The sequence below is a fragment of the Gadus chalcogrammus genome, chromosome 12 (assembly GCF_026213295.1).
Source record: "Gadus chalcogrammus isolate NIFS_2021 chromosome 12, NIFS_Gcha_1.0, whole genome shotgun sequence".
Lineage (NCBI taxonomy): Eukaryota > Metazoa > Chordata > Actinopteri > Gadiformes > Gadidae > Gadus > Gadus chalcogrammus.
Genome location: NC_079423.1, coordinates 30,905,853 through 30,924,085, shown reverse-complemented (window position 1 = coordinate 30,924,085; position 18,233 = coordinate 30,905,853). Strand labels below are relative to the sequence as shown.

Genomic DNA, 18,233 nt, shown 5'->3' with positions numbered 1-18,233 from the left:
CCGTCCTCAGGGCTACACCGGGCCCAACTGCGGCGAGATGGAGACCGGCTACACCTGCGCCCGGCTGCACTGCCAGAACGGCGGCCACTGCGAGTCCCTGGGCGGGAACATCCGCTGCATGTGTCCGGCCGGCTTCGCGGGGCAGCACTGCGAGGTGGCCCAATGTGCCACAGCCGCCCGTGCCGGAACGGCGCCACCTGCGTGGGCGACGCGTCCGCCATGCTCGGCTACCGCTGCCTCTGCCCGGGCCGCTTCGCGGGCTACCACTGCGACCAGGACGCCGCCGGCGGCGCCGCCCCGGAGCCCGTCTCGGCGTGCCCGTACCCGCAGTGCGAGCAGCAGGCGGGCGACCGCGTGTGCGACCCGCAGTGCAACAACCACATGTGCCAGTGGGACGGCGGGGACTGCTCGCTGCACTGGGAGCGCCCGTGGAGCAACTGCACGGCCAGCGTGCCGTGCTGGGAGCTGTTCCGGAACAAGCGCTGCGACAAGGAGTGCGACAACTCGGGCTGCCTCTTCGACAGCTTCGAGTGCCAGGAGTCGCCGCAGTGCAAGTAGGTGGTCCCGTCCCTGTCCCCGTCCCCCCCCCTCGACACACTACCGCACACACGCACTACCGCACACATGCACTACCGCACACACACACTACCGCAAACACACACATCATATGATCGCAAGAAATGGAAAATTATTAATGAATCAAATATTTTTGTGTTTCTTAAAGTCGTTATGTGCAACATCTCAGCCTGCTCCTGGCTTAGAATGACGTCTGTAGTCAACGCTGATTGGAAAATATTTCAATAACTTGATCAATACATTCGTCATCCCATCACTGATATGTGCTACAAAGAAAAATGTAAATGATGGCATCTTTCTTTACAAGAATCGTACTAAGAATCGCTCAGGGACACCTCGACCCTCGGCTCACAGCTAGGAGGAGCCGGGGATCGAACTAGCGACCCTTCCGGTTACCGGTCAACCCGCTCTACCTCCCGAGCTCCCGTCGCCCCTACCTCACTCCCTTTTGCTTTAGCGTCGGTGCAGACCATACACAAGTCTGTCTCTCTAATCCCAACCAACAAACCCCCCCTCCCCCTCCCGCCCTCCACTCCGCCCACCCCCAGGTACGACCGCTACTGCGCCGACCACTACGGCGACGGCGTGTGCGACCGCAGCTGCAACAAGGAGGCGTGTGGCTGGGACGGCCTGGACTGCTCGGCGGACAAGCCGCCCAAGGTGGCGGACGGGACGCTGGTGATCGTGGTGCTGCTGCAGCCCGACGAGCTGCTGAAGGACATGCTGGGCTTCCTCCGCTCGCTGGGCACCCTGCTGCACACCAACCTGCGCGTGCGGCGGGACAAGGACCAGAACCCCATGGTGTTCCCCTACTACGGCCCCGAGGTGGGCCAGGAGGCGGGCCAGGAGGCGCGGCGGAGTCACGCCGGCCGCGCCAAGAGGGAGCTGGACCAGGAGGTCATCGGGTGAGCGGAGACCTCCTGGTTTTACAAAGAACATTTAAATGAATTGAACCTTGTGCAGTGTTCTCATGGCTCTCTCTCTCGCTCTCTCTCACTCTCACTCTCTCTCACTCTCTCTCGCTCTCTCTCTCTCATGTCTCTCTCTCTCTCTCTCGCTCACTCTCTCTCACTCTCTCTCACTCTCTCTCTCTCTCTCTCACTCTCTCTCTCTCTCTCTCTCTCTCGCTCTCTCTCACTCTCTCTCTCTCTCACTCTCTCTCACTCTCTCTCGCTCTCTCTCTCTCATGTCTCTCTCTCTCTCTCTCGCTCACTCTCTCTCACTCTCTCTCACTCTCTCTCTCTCTCTCGCTCGCTCGCTCGCTCGCGCTCGCGCTCGCGCTCGCTCATGTCTCTCTCTCTCTCTCGCTCTCTCTCATGTCTCTCTCGCTCTCGCTCTCGCTCTCTCATCTCTCCTATGTCTCATGTCTCTCTCCTATGTCTCTCCTATGTCTCTCATGTCTCTCCTATGTCTCTCCTATGTCTCTCTCTTATGTCTCTCTCCTATGTCTCTCCTATGTCTCTCCTATGTCTCTCTCTTATGTCTCTCATGTCTCTCCTATGTCTCTCATGTCTCTCCTATGTCTCTCTCGTATGTCCCTCGCCCGGCCTCCAGCTCCAAGGTCTTCCTGGAGATCGATAACCGCGAGTGCGCCCAGAGCGAGGCCGACTGCTTCCTCCAGACGGAGCAGGCTGCCTCCTTCATCGCCGCCGAGCACCTGAGGGCGGAGCTTCCCTACCCCCTGGTGTCCGTCACCAGTAAGTACCACGGGCTCTGAGCTGACTGGACCATTGGGCCTAAAAGGAAATGTTGTTTGGTTCCGGTTTCCGACCGATCCTGTCAATTTATATGCGACCCAAATAATTGTATGAGCTTTAAAAAAATAAATAAAAAAATATATAAAAAAAACATTTCAGTTTTTTTTGATGCAAACTATAATTACGTTTTTGTACAGCACCTCTTCATTTTGTACAAGGATGAGCGAATTTTCTCGTTTTTAATTGAAAACATTCGCTGCCGCTGGAAAAAATAAAATACAAATTAGTAGAGTAGTAAATTAAAAATGATGGCTCTAAAGGAGAGCCCTTCTAACCAATCAGAGGCGAAAAAGGCGGTACTTACATTACTTACATCCTACGAACAAAAGATTTGCGTGCTGGCATATGCCATGATCGCCGCCATTTTGAGAGCATTTTGTTGACAGACCGAAAGGTTTTTCGGTCGTTGTTGAGTTTTTGTTGTAAAATGGTGTCATTATTGGGGTGGCATTGTTTTGTTTCAAACTGCCTCAGCGTTTTTTTATATAAGACGTGGTAAGTCTCTTGACTCCTCTCAATATAGCGTTGTGTTGCCAACGAAAGATCCCATGATGCATTCTGATTGTGTACAAGCCCTGTACAACATTATATTCATCATCCTCTAAATATAGATATTTTGTGTCTTGTTTTGTGTCCCCAATGTGTATTTGCCGATACTACTAGTCAATGTTGACCCTGTTCCCTGTATGTTGTACCGTTGCGCCATAGAACAAACCTCCTTTCTCTTTGTCCCCCAGCCGAACGGGAGGAAGTCTCCTCCAGCCACCTCCTGTTCTACATGGGCGGCGTGTGTGCGCTGATCGCCCTGTTGGTCCTCATGCTGGGGATGCTGGCGGCCAAGAGGAAGAGCAAACATGGCGTCCTCTGGCTCCCCGAGGGCTTCATGGCCAAGAAGGACGACAAGCGGAGGGAGCCCGTCGGACAGGACGACTTCGGCATGAAGTCAGTGGCCCTGGGAGCGGGTTCTAGTGCGTTGTTAGTGGGTTCTAGTGCGTTGATAGTGGGTTCTAGTGCGTTGTTAGTGGGTTCTAGTGCTGTGTTGTTAGGGGGTTCTACTGCGTTGATAGTGGGTTCTAGTGTGTTGTTAGTGGGTTCTAGTGCTGCGTTGTTAGGGGGTTCTACTGCGTTGTTAGTGGGTTCTAGTGTGTTGTTAGTGGGTTCTAGTGTGTTGTTAGTGGGTTCTAGTGCTGCGTTGTTAGGGGGTTCTACTGCGTTGTTAGTGGGTTCTAGTTTGTTAGCGGGTTCTAGTGCGTTGTTAGTGGGTTATACTGCGCTGTTAGTGGGTTCTAGTGTGTTAGTGGGTTCTAGTGTGTTAGTGGGTTCTAGTGTGTTAGTGGGTTCCAGTGTGTTGTTAGTGGGTTCTAGTGTGTTGTTAGTGGATTCTACTGCGTTGTTAGTGGGTTCTACTGCGTTGTTAGTGGGTTCTAGTGTGTTGTTAGTGGGTTCTACTGCGTTGTTAGTGGGTTCTAGTGCTTTCAGTTCAGTCCAAAACATTAAGACATCGTTTATATTCAGGCTGTCGCAGTAAAGTCACGTTCCAATCTTGGGGAAACCCAACGAGCGCACCCACCACGGCCGCCTCCCCCCCCGGCAAGATGAGAACGTCACTTTACTGGACTACAGTCGAGCAGATCCGTGTCATTTATCATTATGCTATTGAGTAGATGGCGTTCTGTCAGAGCCATCAGGATCCATCGTGTCCTTGAAGAGCTTGAATGGAGCGAGACGTCCAGAACGTTGACCTGTACTGAAGCCAGCGATCTGCTGCCCTACCTTCACCCTTCCCCTCACACCTCCTTCTTCTTCCTCTTCCTCTCCTCCTCCTCCCTTCAGGAACTTTATCCCCCACGACGGACCCATGATGGATGGAGGCCAGGGACAGAGGTGGCTCGAAGACGTTCCTCCCAAGAGGCAACGGGTAAGGTGTCGGTCTCTCCGTCTGTCTGTCTCTCTGTCTGTCTGTCTGTCTGTCTCTACCTGCCTGTCTGTCTCTCAGTCCCTCTGTCTGTCTCTCAGTCCCTCTGTCTGTCTGTCTGTCTGTCTGTGTTCTTGTCTGTCTTCCTGTTTTGTGTAATAAGCTCCTCCCCCCCCCCCCCCGCAGACTGAGGACAAGCCCCTCCTCCCGCTGCCGATGGACAGCGGGGTGGACCGGCGGGAGTGGACCCTGCAGCACCACAAGGCGGCCGACATCACCCTCACCCCCCCGCAGGCCGACCTGGACGCAGACTGCCTGGACGTCAACGTCAAAGGGCCAGGTGGGGTTCACCGGGCGCCGGGTGGTCTCACACAAGGCTACACCCCCCTGATGCTGTACTATATACTATATAGACTCTATATTATCTATAACTACACTGTGACCCCCCCCCAGACGGCTACACCCCCCTGATGCTGGCCTCGCTGCGCACGGCGGGGGGTCTGGACTGCGGCCTCCACGCGGAGGAGGAGGAGGAGGAGAGCGGGGGGGAGGAGCCGGGCCCCAGCGTGATCTCTGACCTCATCGGGCAGGGCGCCACTCTGCTGGCGCAGACGGACCGCACCGGGGAGACGGCGCTGCACCTGGCCGCGCGCTACGCCCGCGCCGACGCCGCCAAGCGGCTGCTGGACGCCGGCGCCGACGCCAACGCCCACGACAACATGGGCCGCACGCCGCTGCACGCCGCCGTGGCCGCCGACGCCCAGGGCGTGTTCCAGGTGAGCGTCTGTCTGACCCCGATCACCGCCGGATCACCGCCGGATCAATACCTGATCACTTCCAGATCACTACCAGATCACTACCAGATCACCACCAGATCAATACCTGATCACTTCCAGATCACTACCAGATCACCACCCGATCAATACCATATCACCACCCGATCAATACCATATCACCACCCGATCAATACCATATCACCACCCGATCAATACCATATCACCACCCGATCAATACCATATCACCACCCGATCAATACCAGATCACCACCACCGCCCCACCCCCCCTCCTCATGGCCATGTGTGGCTCCGCCCCCCCCCCCCCCTCATGGTCGTGTGTTGCCCCGCCCCCCCATCCTCATGGCCGTGTGTTGCCCCGCCCCCGCCTCATGGCCGTGTGTTGCTCCGCCCCTCAGATCCTGATCCGTAACCGCGCCACCGAGCTCAACGCCCGCATGAACGACGGGACCACGCCCCTCACCCTGGCCGCCCGGCTGGCCGTGGAGGGCATGGTGGAGGAGCTGGTGCACTGCCACGCCGACATCAACGCCGTCGACGACCACGGTGAGTACACGCTAACCACGACCACGGTCAGAACACGCTAACCACGACCACGCTCAGAACACGCTAACCACGACCACGGTCAGTACACACTAACCACGACCACGGTCAGTACACGCTAACACCGACCACGGTCAGTACACGCTAACGCCAACCACGACCACGGTCAGTACACGCTAACACCGACCACGGCCACGGGCGTCAAGGGCCCATTGAACCGCCCGGGATCAGTGGGCCCGTGCCGCTGTTATTGGAAAATCAGGATATTATGTTTTGTTGCCCATACTTCAGAAAAATCCCCCGATTTTTTTTTATATATATTTTTTTATTGTTGGTATGTATCTTTTAATAAAACCGGAGAAAAAAACCCGCTGTCGAACTTTTTGAAAACTAAGCATTTCACGATTTATCAACAAAATATAGAACCAAAATAATAATCTATTTTCCTCCTCTACTTTCTACGCCCTATTCATGGAGAGATGGATTCCAATTCCATTTAAGATAGTCTTAAAGATTTAAAGCTTCATTCCTTCCCTCATTCCCATCCCCGTCCATCCCATAATCACAGGCAAGTCTGCTCTGCACTGGGCGGCAGCGGTGAACAACGTGGAGGCCACCCTGGCGCTGCTGAAGAACGGAGCCAACCGGGACATGCAGGACAACAAGGTGGGTGGAGCCCCCATCCGCGGGGTCAGAGGTCGCCGGGGGTAGAGCGACCCCCCCACCCCCTCCGTGGGGTCAGAGGTCGCCGTGGGTAGAGCATTTGCGTTGTTTCAATGCAAATGACGCACCGGGTCAAAGGGCACTATAGAAGCGCAATCAATCTACGTACATTTTTTTAACGCGTTATTTTTTCTGAGATTAATTAATCGAAATTAACGCATTCATTTTCGATTAATTAATCTCAGAAGAAAAAACACGTTAATTTGACAACCCTAATGTATCTACTTTATATACGTGTACGTCCACCTGACGTCCCTGTGCTGCCGGCTGTGCCCCCCCCCCCCCCCCCCCCAGGAGGAGACCCCCCTGTTCCTGGCGGCCCGCGAGGGGAGCTTCGAGGCGGCGCAGGTCCTCCTGGACCACTACTCCAACCGGGACATCACGGACCACCTGGACCGCCTGCCCCGCGACACGGCCCAGGAGCGCATGCACCACGACATCGTGCGGCTGCTGGACCAGTACAACCTGGTGCACAGCCCCCACAACGGGCCCCCCCACCTGGGCGGAGGCGGGGGCCACCCCTCCCTGGTGTGCGGGGCCAACGGCAACGCCTTCATCGGCATGCGGCCGGGGCCCCAGGGCAAGAAGAGCCGGAGGAGCGCCGGCGGCGCCAAGGTGGGCGGCGTGGGCCCCGGGGCCAAGGAGCTGAAGGACCCCAAGGCCAAGCGGAGGAAGAAGCCCACCGGCGGGGAGGGGCCCGGCGTGGGCGTGGGCGGGGCCGCGGGGGCCATGAACGGCGGGGGGCCGGCGGGGGCCACCGCCAACGCCCCCAAGGCGGCGGGCGGTCTCCCGGAGGCCTCCGTCACCATGTCCCCCGTGGACTCCCTGGAGTCTCCGCACTCCTACACCGGGGACCCCCCGGGGGCCGTGGCCCCCGCGGCCACCCCGCCCTCCCTGCTGACCGGCCCGGGCGCCCCCCGCCCCCTGCTGCCCCCCGTCAGCCACATGCTGGGGCAGCAGCAGGCCTGGGTGCGCATGCCCAAGCAGAGCTACGGCGGCCACCTCTTCGGCCTGGTCCCCCACCCCATGACGGGGGCCCACCCGGGCATGGGCCAGCACCGCGGCCCTGGCACCATGGGCGGCCCCATGAACGTGACCATGAGCCGGGAGCAGCTGCCCCCCATCGTCACCTTCCAGATGATGCCGGCGGGGCCCGGAGGGGGCCAGGCGGGCGGGCTGAAGGGCCCCCAGGGCGGCCCGGTGCAGCAGGCCCAGGGCGGGACGCAGGGCCAGGGCCACCTGGGCCGGCCGCCGCACCAGGGCATGATGTACCAGCTCCCGGAGCAGGTGGCGCTGGGCCACGGCATGGGCCACGCCCTACAGCGGCCACACAGCCACGCCCTGGGCCACGGCCCCCACGGCATGGCGGAGAGCCAGCCGCGCCCGCTGCCGCCCTACCAGGCCCGGCACAGCCCGGTGGATAAGTACCCCACGCCGCCCTCCCAGCACGGCTACTCCACCGCCGGCTCCGACGGGACCACCCCGGGCCACCCGGCCCACCCGCCCAGCGAGCATCCGTACCTCACCCCGTCGCCCGAGTCCCCCGACCCCTGGTCCTCGTCCTCGCCCCACTCCAACTCAGACTGGTCCGACGTCACCACCAGCCCCACCCCGCTGGGGAACCCCCGCCACGCGCTCCCCTCCTCCCGCCACACACACATTCCCGAGCAGGGCCAGCTGCTGCTGCAGCCGCCGGCCGCGCCCCCCGCCTCGCAGCCGGCGCAGAGGGGGGGCATGCAGGTGTTCGCCTAGGGTCAGGGGGGTCACCCCCCCCCCCCCGACCCAGGAGGAGGAGGAGGAGAGGAGGAGGAGGAGGTGGAGGACGCCGGACTCTTCGTCTTTATGTAGTCCAAAAGAATACGACACTTCACTCGTCATGTTACTCATCTGTCTCCCGTTTTGAGACGTGTTCTGTTTTCATCTCTTTTTGTCGTCTGTCATTTATTGCACTTAAGAGTACTGTGTGTGTTTTTTTTTTTTTTTTTATAGGGTTTTTGTCGAGTATCGTCTGTTAGAAAACTAAAGCTTCTGAATACCAAAAAAAAAACGAAGGTGATGTTCTGAGTCTTAACCGCGGTCTGGATGGACCCCCCCCAGCCCTGTCGGGGGGGGTCCCGGGCGCCCCACTGTGTCTCCCCACGAGGAGCAGAAGAAGAGCGGATCGCGTCCCGCCGGTGAGGGTAAGAGCAGAAGGTCGGGGAAGGACCTGCGACGACAGAACGTCCCGATCCCGGGTCACCTTTGGAGGGACGGTTCCCGTGTTTTACAGGCTCCACGCTAGCCGTCAATGTCACGTTCTAGGTTCTAGGTCCTAGGGCCTGCCCTTACTAACTGATTTTTTTTCAATATAAATATCGGTTGCATGTACAGAAATGCAAATTCAGAGAACGACAATGCAAAATGTTCCCTTCTGCAGCCTGTGGTCTAAATAGCTTTGCTACAGCTGTGTGCCTTCATTCTAGAAACAACATTGTGTTCCATGCACTTGGGTATAGCTAGCCTGGCTCCGCCCGCCTAAGTACTTCCGCTCAATTTGAATTTAAGTACGAGAGTCTGGTAGAACCAGGCTAGGGTATAGCCTCAATGTAGGGAGAAATTGCAACGCAAACATACAACTAGCCAGTGTCCAACCTTTGGAGACACAAATACCTGCCGGCAATCTGTAACAGGCTTGAAAGACTTTATGCAAAAATCATATGTTAGTATTGCTACTTGCATTATAGTTTTGATGAGACCATTTCTTTTTTTTTGCAGAATACAAATTAGTGGACAAACCAGTTGACGGTGAAATATTGGTTATTATAAACATTATGTAGTATGTTGTCTGTCTCTTAAAGAATATCTTTCTGAAGTCAATGTGTCTGCCTTACTACAATCAGTGTATCTGTGCCACTTTAATTGTTCTTTTGATTATCATTTTTTTCTACCAATGCCAGGGTGTTTAATTGTACAGTCGTTGATAACCGTACTATAGGGTGGGTCGATCGGAGCGTCGCCTTGTCTCTCTGCCAGAGCCACAGACAATCATTTGCTCTAGTGTTAATCGTAATACAACAGCAATATGTCCAAGACCAAATCATATTAGTCTGCCAAATTTTTATATTTTATTTGTTTAATTTTACCTTTGGAAACCAGCTTAAACGTTTGAATGGATTTATTTTCCATTGTAGTCTGTTGAATTGAAAGACTAATAAAACACACACACACACAAACGTTTGTGTCAATGTTGTATTCCAACGTTGACATGTTCTGTTTTACATGGTTGTTAAATCCACGATAATGTGTTACCGTGCCTGTGGAGCCTATTTCCACTCAATACTATGCATGGTAATGTTTGTTACGTATGCATGTAAATAGTCTGTTTTATATTTTAATTGTATTTTCGTTCTGTTAACCATAAGTAGTTAATATTATATATGTATGTATATACATGTATATGTGTATATGTATGTATATCTATATGTATATACATATATATGTATGTGTATTAATTACATGAAGTAAGATTGGTCAAATGAGAAAGAACAAAAGCTGTCTGATGAAAATAAATGGAATCGTCACATACTCTCTGAAATAAAGTTTGGATCCTGTTAGACCCTCAAACTCGTCTTCTGGTGTTTTGTTTTGAAATGCAAAATTAAGTTTCATACCAGTATTGAATATCAGATTGAATAGTGGACAGTAGACAGAAAAAACGAAAAAGATAGAAAAAAAGAAAGCCAAGATACATTTGTCGGCCAATACCGTCCCCGGCCTGATGGGGGCGGTACGCCGCAAGAGACCAGAGAAAAGAACCACTACACGGAAGTCATTCGATCTGGTGCTCGCTTCCTTGATAAGTTCAGCCTTCTCTAAGAAGACACTTGCAACTAATCGCTAATATAAATGAAACATGCGAGAATTGAGCTAAAATGGGCTTAAATGTAGGAGCTTGTGCAGAGCTGTTTGTCGGCGTGAGGACGGACGGTTGAGGTACATGGACGCGGGCACTGGAGCGTCTGTTCTGACAGCTCTGTTGACATTGCAGTCACTATTTACATTGCAACACTCTGTTGAATTAACTCTTATCTGAAATAAAGGATACTAGGATACTGCTGTTCATCATACTACCCGATGCGGAGTCTTTAATGTTACGAAGTCGACTGGCTGATCTGAAGCTGCTCTCAACAGGCTGTCTCTGGAAGTATCAAGAGAGGTGAGAGCATTCTGTTTCCTTCTTTCGTTACATCTTTATATCTTCACGTATCATAGTTAACAGCCAAAACGAATAAATCCAACCCCTTCTCTTCCCTGTATTTTTTCATCACTTATTTTTTTAATGTTCTCAGGCCTGACTACCGACTAGTGGACCATGGCGTCCCCCAGGCTGAAGTACCTGTCCCTGGGCGTTCTGGTGTTCCAGACCACGTCGCTGGTGCTCACCATGCGGTACTCCCGCACCCTGCAGGGGGACGGCCCGCGGTACCTGGCCTCCTCCGCCGTGGTGGTCGCAGAGCTGATGAAGATCGTGGCTTGTCTTCTGCTCGTCTTAAAGGAACACAGTAAGCAGAGTGAACGGTCTACAAATATGTCTTTATTTTTCCTTTTTTCTTTTATGTTGTAATCTTCCGGGTCGGAATAAGCATCATCAATACCCTAAAGTTGTTTAGTTTGAACATGATTTATTGTCCTGGTATGTTTTAGACTACAGCCTTCGAGCCCTCAACAGCATCCTTCGCCAGGAAATCCTCCACAAGCCCATAGACACCCTTAAACTGGCGGTTCCGTCCGGGATCTACACCCTGCAGAACAACCTGCTCTACGTGGCGTTGTCTAACCTCGACGCTGCCACCTACCAGGTAAAGTCACCACCGGACTCGGACCGGTGGAAGATTACTAAACACTGGCAGTGAAAACATACATCTGCACGTGTGTCATGGATGGTTAACTAGCTACTACTGGGGGCGACTATAATCTAGTGGTTAGTTAGACATCTTCCTCTTCAGCGGAAAGATGCGTGCCCACGCTCTACCTGAACTACTATGACCCGTACGCATCAGTGAGCAGATATGTCCCAACCCCAAGCTGCCCATTAATGACACTTTACTTAGCAGTAGCAGTACAAACCCTCCGTCTGCTGCTCCGGCTCCGCCGATACCCCTCGCCGCCCCAACACGTTCTCCCCCTGCGTTGTGGTTCTCCCCCAGGTGACGTACCAGCTGAAGATCCTCACCACGGCGCTGTTCTCGGTGTCCATGCTGGGCCGCCGGCTGGGCGTGTACCAGTGGCTCTCGCTGCTCATCCTCATGGCCGGCGTCGCTCTGGTCCAGGTACGACCCACAGGGGCACGCTGGTATTGGGTGACACGGACCTGTGTCCACTATGAGGTCACTATGTGACCTCATAGTGGTACCATGAGGCCTAGTGAGGGCAATAAAGCTACGGGATGGATCTAGGGGCTAGGGCAGTGTTTCCCAAACTTTTTTTTCTGGGGACCCATTTGTTTTAAATTACAAACCCAAATCACAATATGGCCTTATCTATAAAATCGTGAGAAGAACAAATTTGTGCATAAATGAACATTCCTGAAAGTTTTTACTGCCAATTCCGATTCCCCTTAGGTATGAACTTAAACCAGCCATTCCGAAGACATGAATCACGACTTTGTTTAATGCATTTGCTATTGAAAACATAATACACGTATTAAATACTCGGCCCTAAATGAGACCAAATAAATGCATTTAGGCGGAGTTCACATCTCCTTGTTTTGGCTTCTCACAAGTTATTTAAAAAACTATCAAAAACATGTTTCTTGTTGAAAGTTGTAAAAATGCTAATGTGTAAAAAAAGAAAGGAAGTACGTATTTTTTTGGCTCAATTTATTTGGCGACCCAATTCAAATCTCCAGCGACCCACATGTGGCTCACGACCCAGTCTTTGGGAAAGACTGGGCTAGGGGGATCGAGCCCCAGCCCAAAGGTTCTGGGTTTGATGCCCAATGTGAGGGGCGGACCCGAGGGCCACCCAGGTCGGCATGAGGCTCCGTAAGGCCATGCCGAGCTCACTGAAGTCCTTTTGGATAGAAGCCTCTGCTGGAAGGCTAACTAGTACATATTATCTACTGATTGGAAGCAGTAAGAATGTATCTGCTCTCAACTCTGCTCTAAATAATACCATTCCTTGGCAGCGAGTTGCAGCATTGGTTTCCTGATTCCCACAATGACGATCTGTTCATGAGGGGAGGGTATCGGATACGTTTACAGTACGCCTCAAATCAAGTTCATGTTTTTGCGACGCAGAGAAGCTGGTCGGATCCAGTTTCAGCACAGATCTTTGGGGTGACAGAGTGCTTTCTGGGTAATGGCTGAATGCTTCTCCTCCTGCTCCTCCGTGTTCCCAGTGGCCCTCGGAGACCACAGGAGCCAAGGAGACGGAGGCCCCGGCGACGGGGACCCAGTTTGTGGGCGTGGCGGCCGTGCTGGTGGCCTGCTGCTCCAGCGGCTTCGCGGGCGTCTACTTCGAGAAGATCCTGAAGGAGAGCAAGCAGAGCGTCTGGGTCCGCAACATCCAGCTAGGTCCGGGCCGGCCTCTGGCACTGCTGCTTAGGGGCCCCGTCTCTGGGGATCTGTCTCTTTCCTCCCTTATACATGGGTCTCTGTCTCTGTGTCTCTGTCTCTGTCGTCCCTGATCTCTGGGGCTCCGTCTCTGGGTCCTGTAGTCCATGATCCCTCTCTCTGGGGCTCTGTCTCTGGGTCCTGTAGTCCATGATCCCTCTCTCTGGGTCTCTGTGGTCCATGTTCCCTCTCTCTGGGTCCTGTAGTCCATGTTCCCTCTCTCTGGGTCCTGTAGTCCATTTTCCCTCTCTGGGTCCTGTAGTCCATGTTCCCTCTCTCTGGGTCCTGTAGTCCATGTTACCTCTCTCTGGGTCCTGTAGTCCATTTTCCCTCTATCTGGGTCTCTGTCTCGGTCATCCCTTATACATGGGCATCTGTCTCTGTGTCTCTGTCTCTTGTCCCTGATCCCTCTCTCTGGGGCTCTGTCTGTCTGTTTGTCTCTGTGTGGTTCTGTCTTTCTGTGTCAGTCTCTCTCTGTGTCTTTATCTCTCCCCGTCTCGTACTCTCTTTGTGTGGTTCTGTGTCTCTGTCTTTATCTCTTCCCATCTCTCACTCACTCACTCACTCACTCACTCACTCACTCACTCACTCACTCACTCACTCACTCACTCACTCACTCACTCACTCACTCACTCACTCACTCACTCACTCTTGGGATTTATTTTTCTTTGCTGTCGTGTCACAGCCAGCTCTCCCCAGGGGGTGGGAGAAGAATGTGGCTGCACTCTCTCTCACGCTTCATCGCAGTGCATCTATCCACTATCCAACAGTTACAGGATAGATGGATCCATAATGCATGCTCATTGTGGTAAACTGTGTCATCGTTTCAATCCTTTATCGAGTACAGGGACCGAATATTTGCTGATTTTGGCCTCTGAAATGCAAACATTTGGTTGCTTTTCTCACTTTCAGATCGTTCTAAAAATAGTCATTTAATTTGGCTGCTTCGACAAAGCAAGCAAATTCATATATGACCATGCTTCCATGTGATGTGAGCATGTGTCAATTTCTATGATATTTAAGAATATTTGTAATTCACAAAATTATTATAAAACAATTGACAATGTCATGGTGGTCCGCTGCTGCAAAAGGAACAGCAACCTCATGTCCACGAGGGCCGACCTCCACAACGAGGTCGTGTTGTCGTCCGTGTGTCCTTCTGCCTCACCTTGAATGTGTTATCATTATTGCCGTACTGTAAAAGGGATGAGTAGGCATTAGCATCGCAGCCTGGCTGTGATCACAAACGCTGGTGCGCCTTTTCTCTGTGCTCCCAGAGAGCCAGCTCAGCTTTTTGTCGCCCCTCCGTGTCTGCAGAGATGAATGTCCCTGTCCAGTTTATTTTTATGTTTTTTTTTTTTTTTATATACCTGGGAGCCAGCGACTCGTGCGTTTTTGAAAGCTCTTGCGTGTGAAAGACCGTGACGTAGCACTGCGTGTTAGCGCAGGATTTCCAGAGCCTGCATCTGATATAATCAGAGTGTAGAAAATAATTGATATCATGTTATTTTCACTTCACTGGTTCATTAAAGTCAGAAAGAGCTTCCGAAATGCAGATATGCTGCATAACACCGGGAGAGAATGTACGTTTTAATGAATTTAGGTTGTTTTTGTGTAACAACAGCAGGTCGTGGCCCAAACGACACACACTGCAGAGTCGAGACTTTCTGTCTTAAAAAATGCGTCTTCATTCACTGGGAGACGACAATATTAGGTTCAATGTTCATGTTCTTCTGAAATCGGACGCAGCAAACGTAGGATTCTATCGCTCTGGGCCATATTTATATAGTTTAAAGATATGTGTTTAGTGAGTTTTTCAGTTTTGTGTGCGTCTGTCTGTGTGTAGGGTTGTTTGGCCTGGTGTTTGGGCTGTTTGGGATGCTGGCCTACGACGGTGAGCGCGTGAGCGAGTCCGGAATGTTCCAGGGGTACAACGGCATCACCTGGACCGTGGTGGCGCTGCAGGTAACGCTAATCGATCAATAATCGATCAATAATCGATCAATAACTCCTCAACAGGTCACAGGTCAATCTGTGACCTTTATGTTCACTTCGATGACTTCCCCTTACTCTGAGTGCTCCGGCTCTCTTGTCGAACGTCAGGGTACGCCAAGACAACACGCGACGAGACGCCATGACAACGGGGGAAACAAATGCAAACGCTGACCCAGAAATGTCCATTTGTAGTACGCAGTGTAACCAAGGGTAACCAAGTGACTCAGCCCAGCAGAGAGAAATGCTATTTTCCCTGTAAAGAACTTCCACATCCTCGACACTCTGCTATATACCATTTACATTTAGGGTATTTAGCAGACGCTTTTATCCAAAGCAGCTTACAATAAGTACATTTGTCAGAAGAAGGAGAGAAATATATCTCGGTACAGTACAGGTACAGTAAGGATGTTCATAAAACTCAGTGCCAAGCACTAACAACCGCGAGGTTAACTCATCCCCTGTATGCAACAAAGATAACTAGGATAAGATGGTACACAACTAAGTACTATAACTAATACCCAGGTTGTGTACATTAGTTTCGCTTGTTCTATTCCGAACGCGTCCCAAAGGCGTCTGGCGCTCCAGACCTCAGAGACATGGACCATCTTTTAAAATATTGTTCTTCATGGATGGCCGCCCCCCCCCCCCCCCCGTCCCGTCCCGTTCCGACCCGACAGTGTCCCGGAGTAGGTCGTTGGCCGGTGCCTGTTCCCATCTGGCCCGTGTGTGTGTTTGTTGTCCTCAGGCGCTGGGCGGTCTGGTCATCGCGGCGGTCATCAAGTACGCCGACAACATCCTGAAGGGCTTCGCCACCTCGCTGTCCATCATCCTCTCCACCCTCATCTCCTACTTCCTGCTGCAGGACTTTGACCCCACCAGGTACACTCGCGCGCACACACACACACACACACACACACGCACACGCACACACCCTGAGACACGCACGCACACACACCCTGAGACACGCACGCAGAAACGCACCCTGAGACACGCACGCATGCAGAAACGCAAATATTTACCTATGCAGACAGACCCTGAATGCGCACAGAGGAAAGAAAAAGACATGACACAAACGCACACGTACTCACTCACTCGCTAGCTCCTTCACTCACTAATTCAAAGGGAAAGACGCACACTCACCAATACAAAGACCCACAGAAAATATAAACACACCCTAACAAAATTCCATTCATGTAGATCCACTCCTTGATCATCGTGCCTATGGAACTTTACCCTCCCCCCACGTTCGCACACTGAGCCTCCTCGTGTTTCCATCGTATCGTACGCTTGGGCCACGCCCGTGTCCCTCCAGCGCCATGCTGAGGTGGGTGTTGACGCGGTGTTTTCCTGTTCGCAGCGTCTTCTTCATGGGAGCATTGCTGGTTATCGCGGCCACCTTCCTGTACGGATACGAGGGGAAGACCGCACCCAACCCCAGCAGAGCATAGCGGACACACGCACAGACACTCTCCAGAGGAACCGAAGGGCGTCCTACACTAGAAAAGAGAGAGAGAGAGAGAGAGAGAGAGAGAGAGAGAGAGAGAGAGAGAGAGAGAGAGAGAGAGAGAGAGAGAGAGAGAGAGAGAGAGAGAGAGAGAGAGAGAGAGAGAGAGAGAGAGAGAGAGAGAGAGAGAGAGAGAGAGAGAGAGAGAGAGAGAGAGAGAGGGGGTCATAGGTCGTAGATGATGTCACCCACGTGGTTGAAAGTCTTTGGAGAGAGAGAGAGAGAGAGAGAGAGAGAGAGAGAGAGAGAAAGGGAGGTCATAGGTCGTAGATGATGTCACCCACGTGGTTGAAAGTCTTTGGAGAGAGAGAGAGGGAGAGAGAGAGAGAGAGAGAGAGAGAGAGAGAGACCAAAGGGTTTATTCCATCAGCTGGGGGAGGGTTGACCACGAGTCTCCGAACACCAACAAGTGCCTTGGTGAGGAAGACCACCCATGGAGTGGAGGAGGAGGAGGGGGAAGAAGAAGTGACCAAACTAGTTTCTTATGTCGACTCGGTCACCACCACTTGACAATCTTTGAACTGCTGGCTGCCGTGTGTGCAGAGACACGTGAGGACAATTTAATCCATGACTGACTGACTGACTATTACAGTTACTTGTTGGACTGCAATTTCTTGTTACTGCCAAACCGGCGTGACCTGATCCAGGCATGTGGGCTGAACGGTTTCCCAGATGATGAGCGAGAGAAGGCTTCCTATTGGTGACTATCCATCCCTGCAGTGTTGGAGCATCCAATAATGAGTAGTGTTTGTGTATCCCGTCCAAGCCTGGTCCGAAGGCTTGGAGAGGTGGTATTACGTTCTCATTTCTGTCTCTTGTGGCTGAGTTTTCCTTTTAACGTTGATTTACGGAACCATGTTTTATTGTGGCTGGGCATTACGATGTACTAAATGTATTTCTTTTATTTAAAAAAAAAACATTTGTTTTCTCTCTCTTCCCCCCCTACCATCCGACCTGTGTTTAATGTTGGTATTGTGTAACCAGTAAACAGTTACTCAAACAGAGAGCTAATATAAAGAGCTAACTGTTAGCCCATAGTATACTTGATTGTACTTTAATTTACTGTTTAATGGTGTCATGGAATGGGCAAAAATTATGTTTAGGATTATAAATGACTAGTGGGATGGATAGCGATAATCCAAAAGGTTATGTTGATTCAACTTTGTTTGATTTGAAAGTCTCTGAAATCATGAAATCAGTGGGGTGTTTTGAACCCGTCTGGGAGTGTGACGGGACTTCAAGGTGTTTTATTACGGTAATGTTACGAGAAGTATCTGAATGGTGGGATCTCCAAAGTAGGTGAATGATTCGGTGTGTGTGTGAGTGTAACGTGTCGGTATAGGTCAGGACCACGTATGTTTTAGTTTCTTGATAAATAAAGCGGGTATTGTGGACGACTATGTTTTCCAAGTGTTTGTGTGTGTGTGTGCCCCCAGATCTTTTATGTACACTGAAAGCACAATTTCATCCTGTAATATGAACGCAGGTCATATTTTGTTACACATTTCTTCACAGAATTGATTTTCTGTCCGATATATTTGTCCACCCTCTTTAGTTGTTGAAACATCCGAGTACACAACAGCCTAAATGATGTCTGCAGACATGGGGGAGCTTACTGCCATTTGAAGTGTACCTGCATTCTCCAAATGATAAGAATACGCTGACACCATCATCCTGGCCATCATGGGTTTTTAGTTGTTTTTAATGGTTTTTAGAAAGACTGCATGCAAAGTTCAGCCAGTTCCCAAAACATCCAGATCCGTCCCTTGTTTTTTTTTTTTTTTTGTTATACAATCATAATGACGAGACCATCCCACATACGTGTTACATTCC

The 18,233-nt window shown here is 52.0% G+C and overlaps 2 protein-coding genes across 2 annotated transcripts in view; both read left to right on the top strand.

Moving 5' to 3' along the window:
* Positions 1-8,064, top strand: part of notch2 (notch receptor 2) — a 46,312-nt gene extending 38,248 nt beyond the window's left edge. Inside the window, 11 exon segments of the mRNA XM_056604662.1 lie at positions 11-160; positions 163-554; positions 1,125-1,481; positions 2,131-2,273; positions 3,071-3,275; positions 4,167-4,251; positions 4,435-4,588; positions 4,702-5,024; positions 5,441-5,588; positions 6,154-6,251; positions 6,603-8,064. Of these exon segments, the coding sequence (XP_056460637.1) occupies positions 11-160; positions 163-554; positions 1,125-1,481; positions 2,131-2,273; positions 3,071-3,275; positions 4,167-4,251; positions 4,435-4,588; positions 4,702-5,024; positions 5,441-5,588; positions 6,154-6,251; positions 6,603-8,060 (3,513 nt within the window). The 3' untranslated portion in view covers positions 8,061-8,064.
* Positions 8,065-10,412: 2,348 nt separating this feature from the next.
* Positions 10,413-16,460, top strand: slc35a3a (solute carrier family 35 member A3a). Its single transcript, XM_056604721.1, has 8 exons — positions 10,413-10,503; positions 10,637-10,849; positions 10,992-11,146; positions 11,495-11,617; positions 12,688-12,862; positions 14,748-14,866; positions 15,642-15,775; positions 16,254-16,460. The coding sequence occupies exons 2-8, from the start codon at positions 10,660-10,662 to the stop codon at positions 16,342-16,344; spliced, it is 987 nt and encodes a 328-aa protein (XP_056460696.1). The 5' UTR covers positions 10,413-10,503; positions 10,637-10,659; the 3' UTR covers positions 16,345-16,460.
* Positions 16,461-18,233: the final 1,773 nt, after the last annotated feature.

Coding starts and splice junctions, on each gene's coding strand:
- slc35a3a (XM_056604721.1), top strand. CDS start 10,660: ATGGCGTCCCCCAGGCTGAAGTACCTGTCCCTGGGCGTTCTGGTGTTC. Junction 12,863..14,747: donor GGTCCGCAACATCCAGCTAG/GTCCGGGCCGGC, acceptor GTCTGTGTGTAG/GGTTGTTTGGCCTGGTGTTT. Junction 15,776..16,253: donor CAGGACTTTGACCCCACCAG/GTACACTCGCGC, acceptor TCCTGTTCGCAG/CGTCTTCTTCATGGGAGCAT.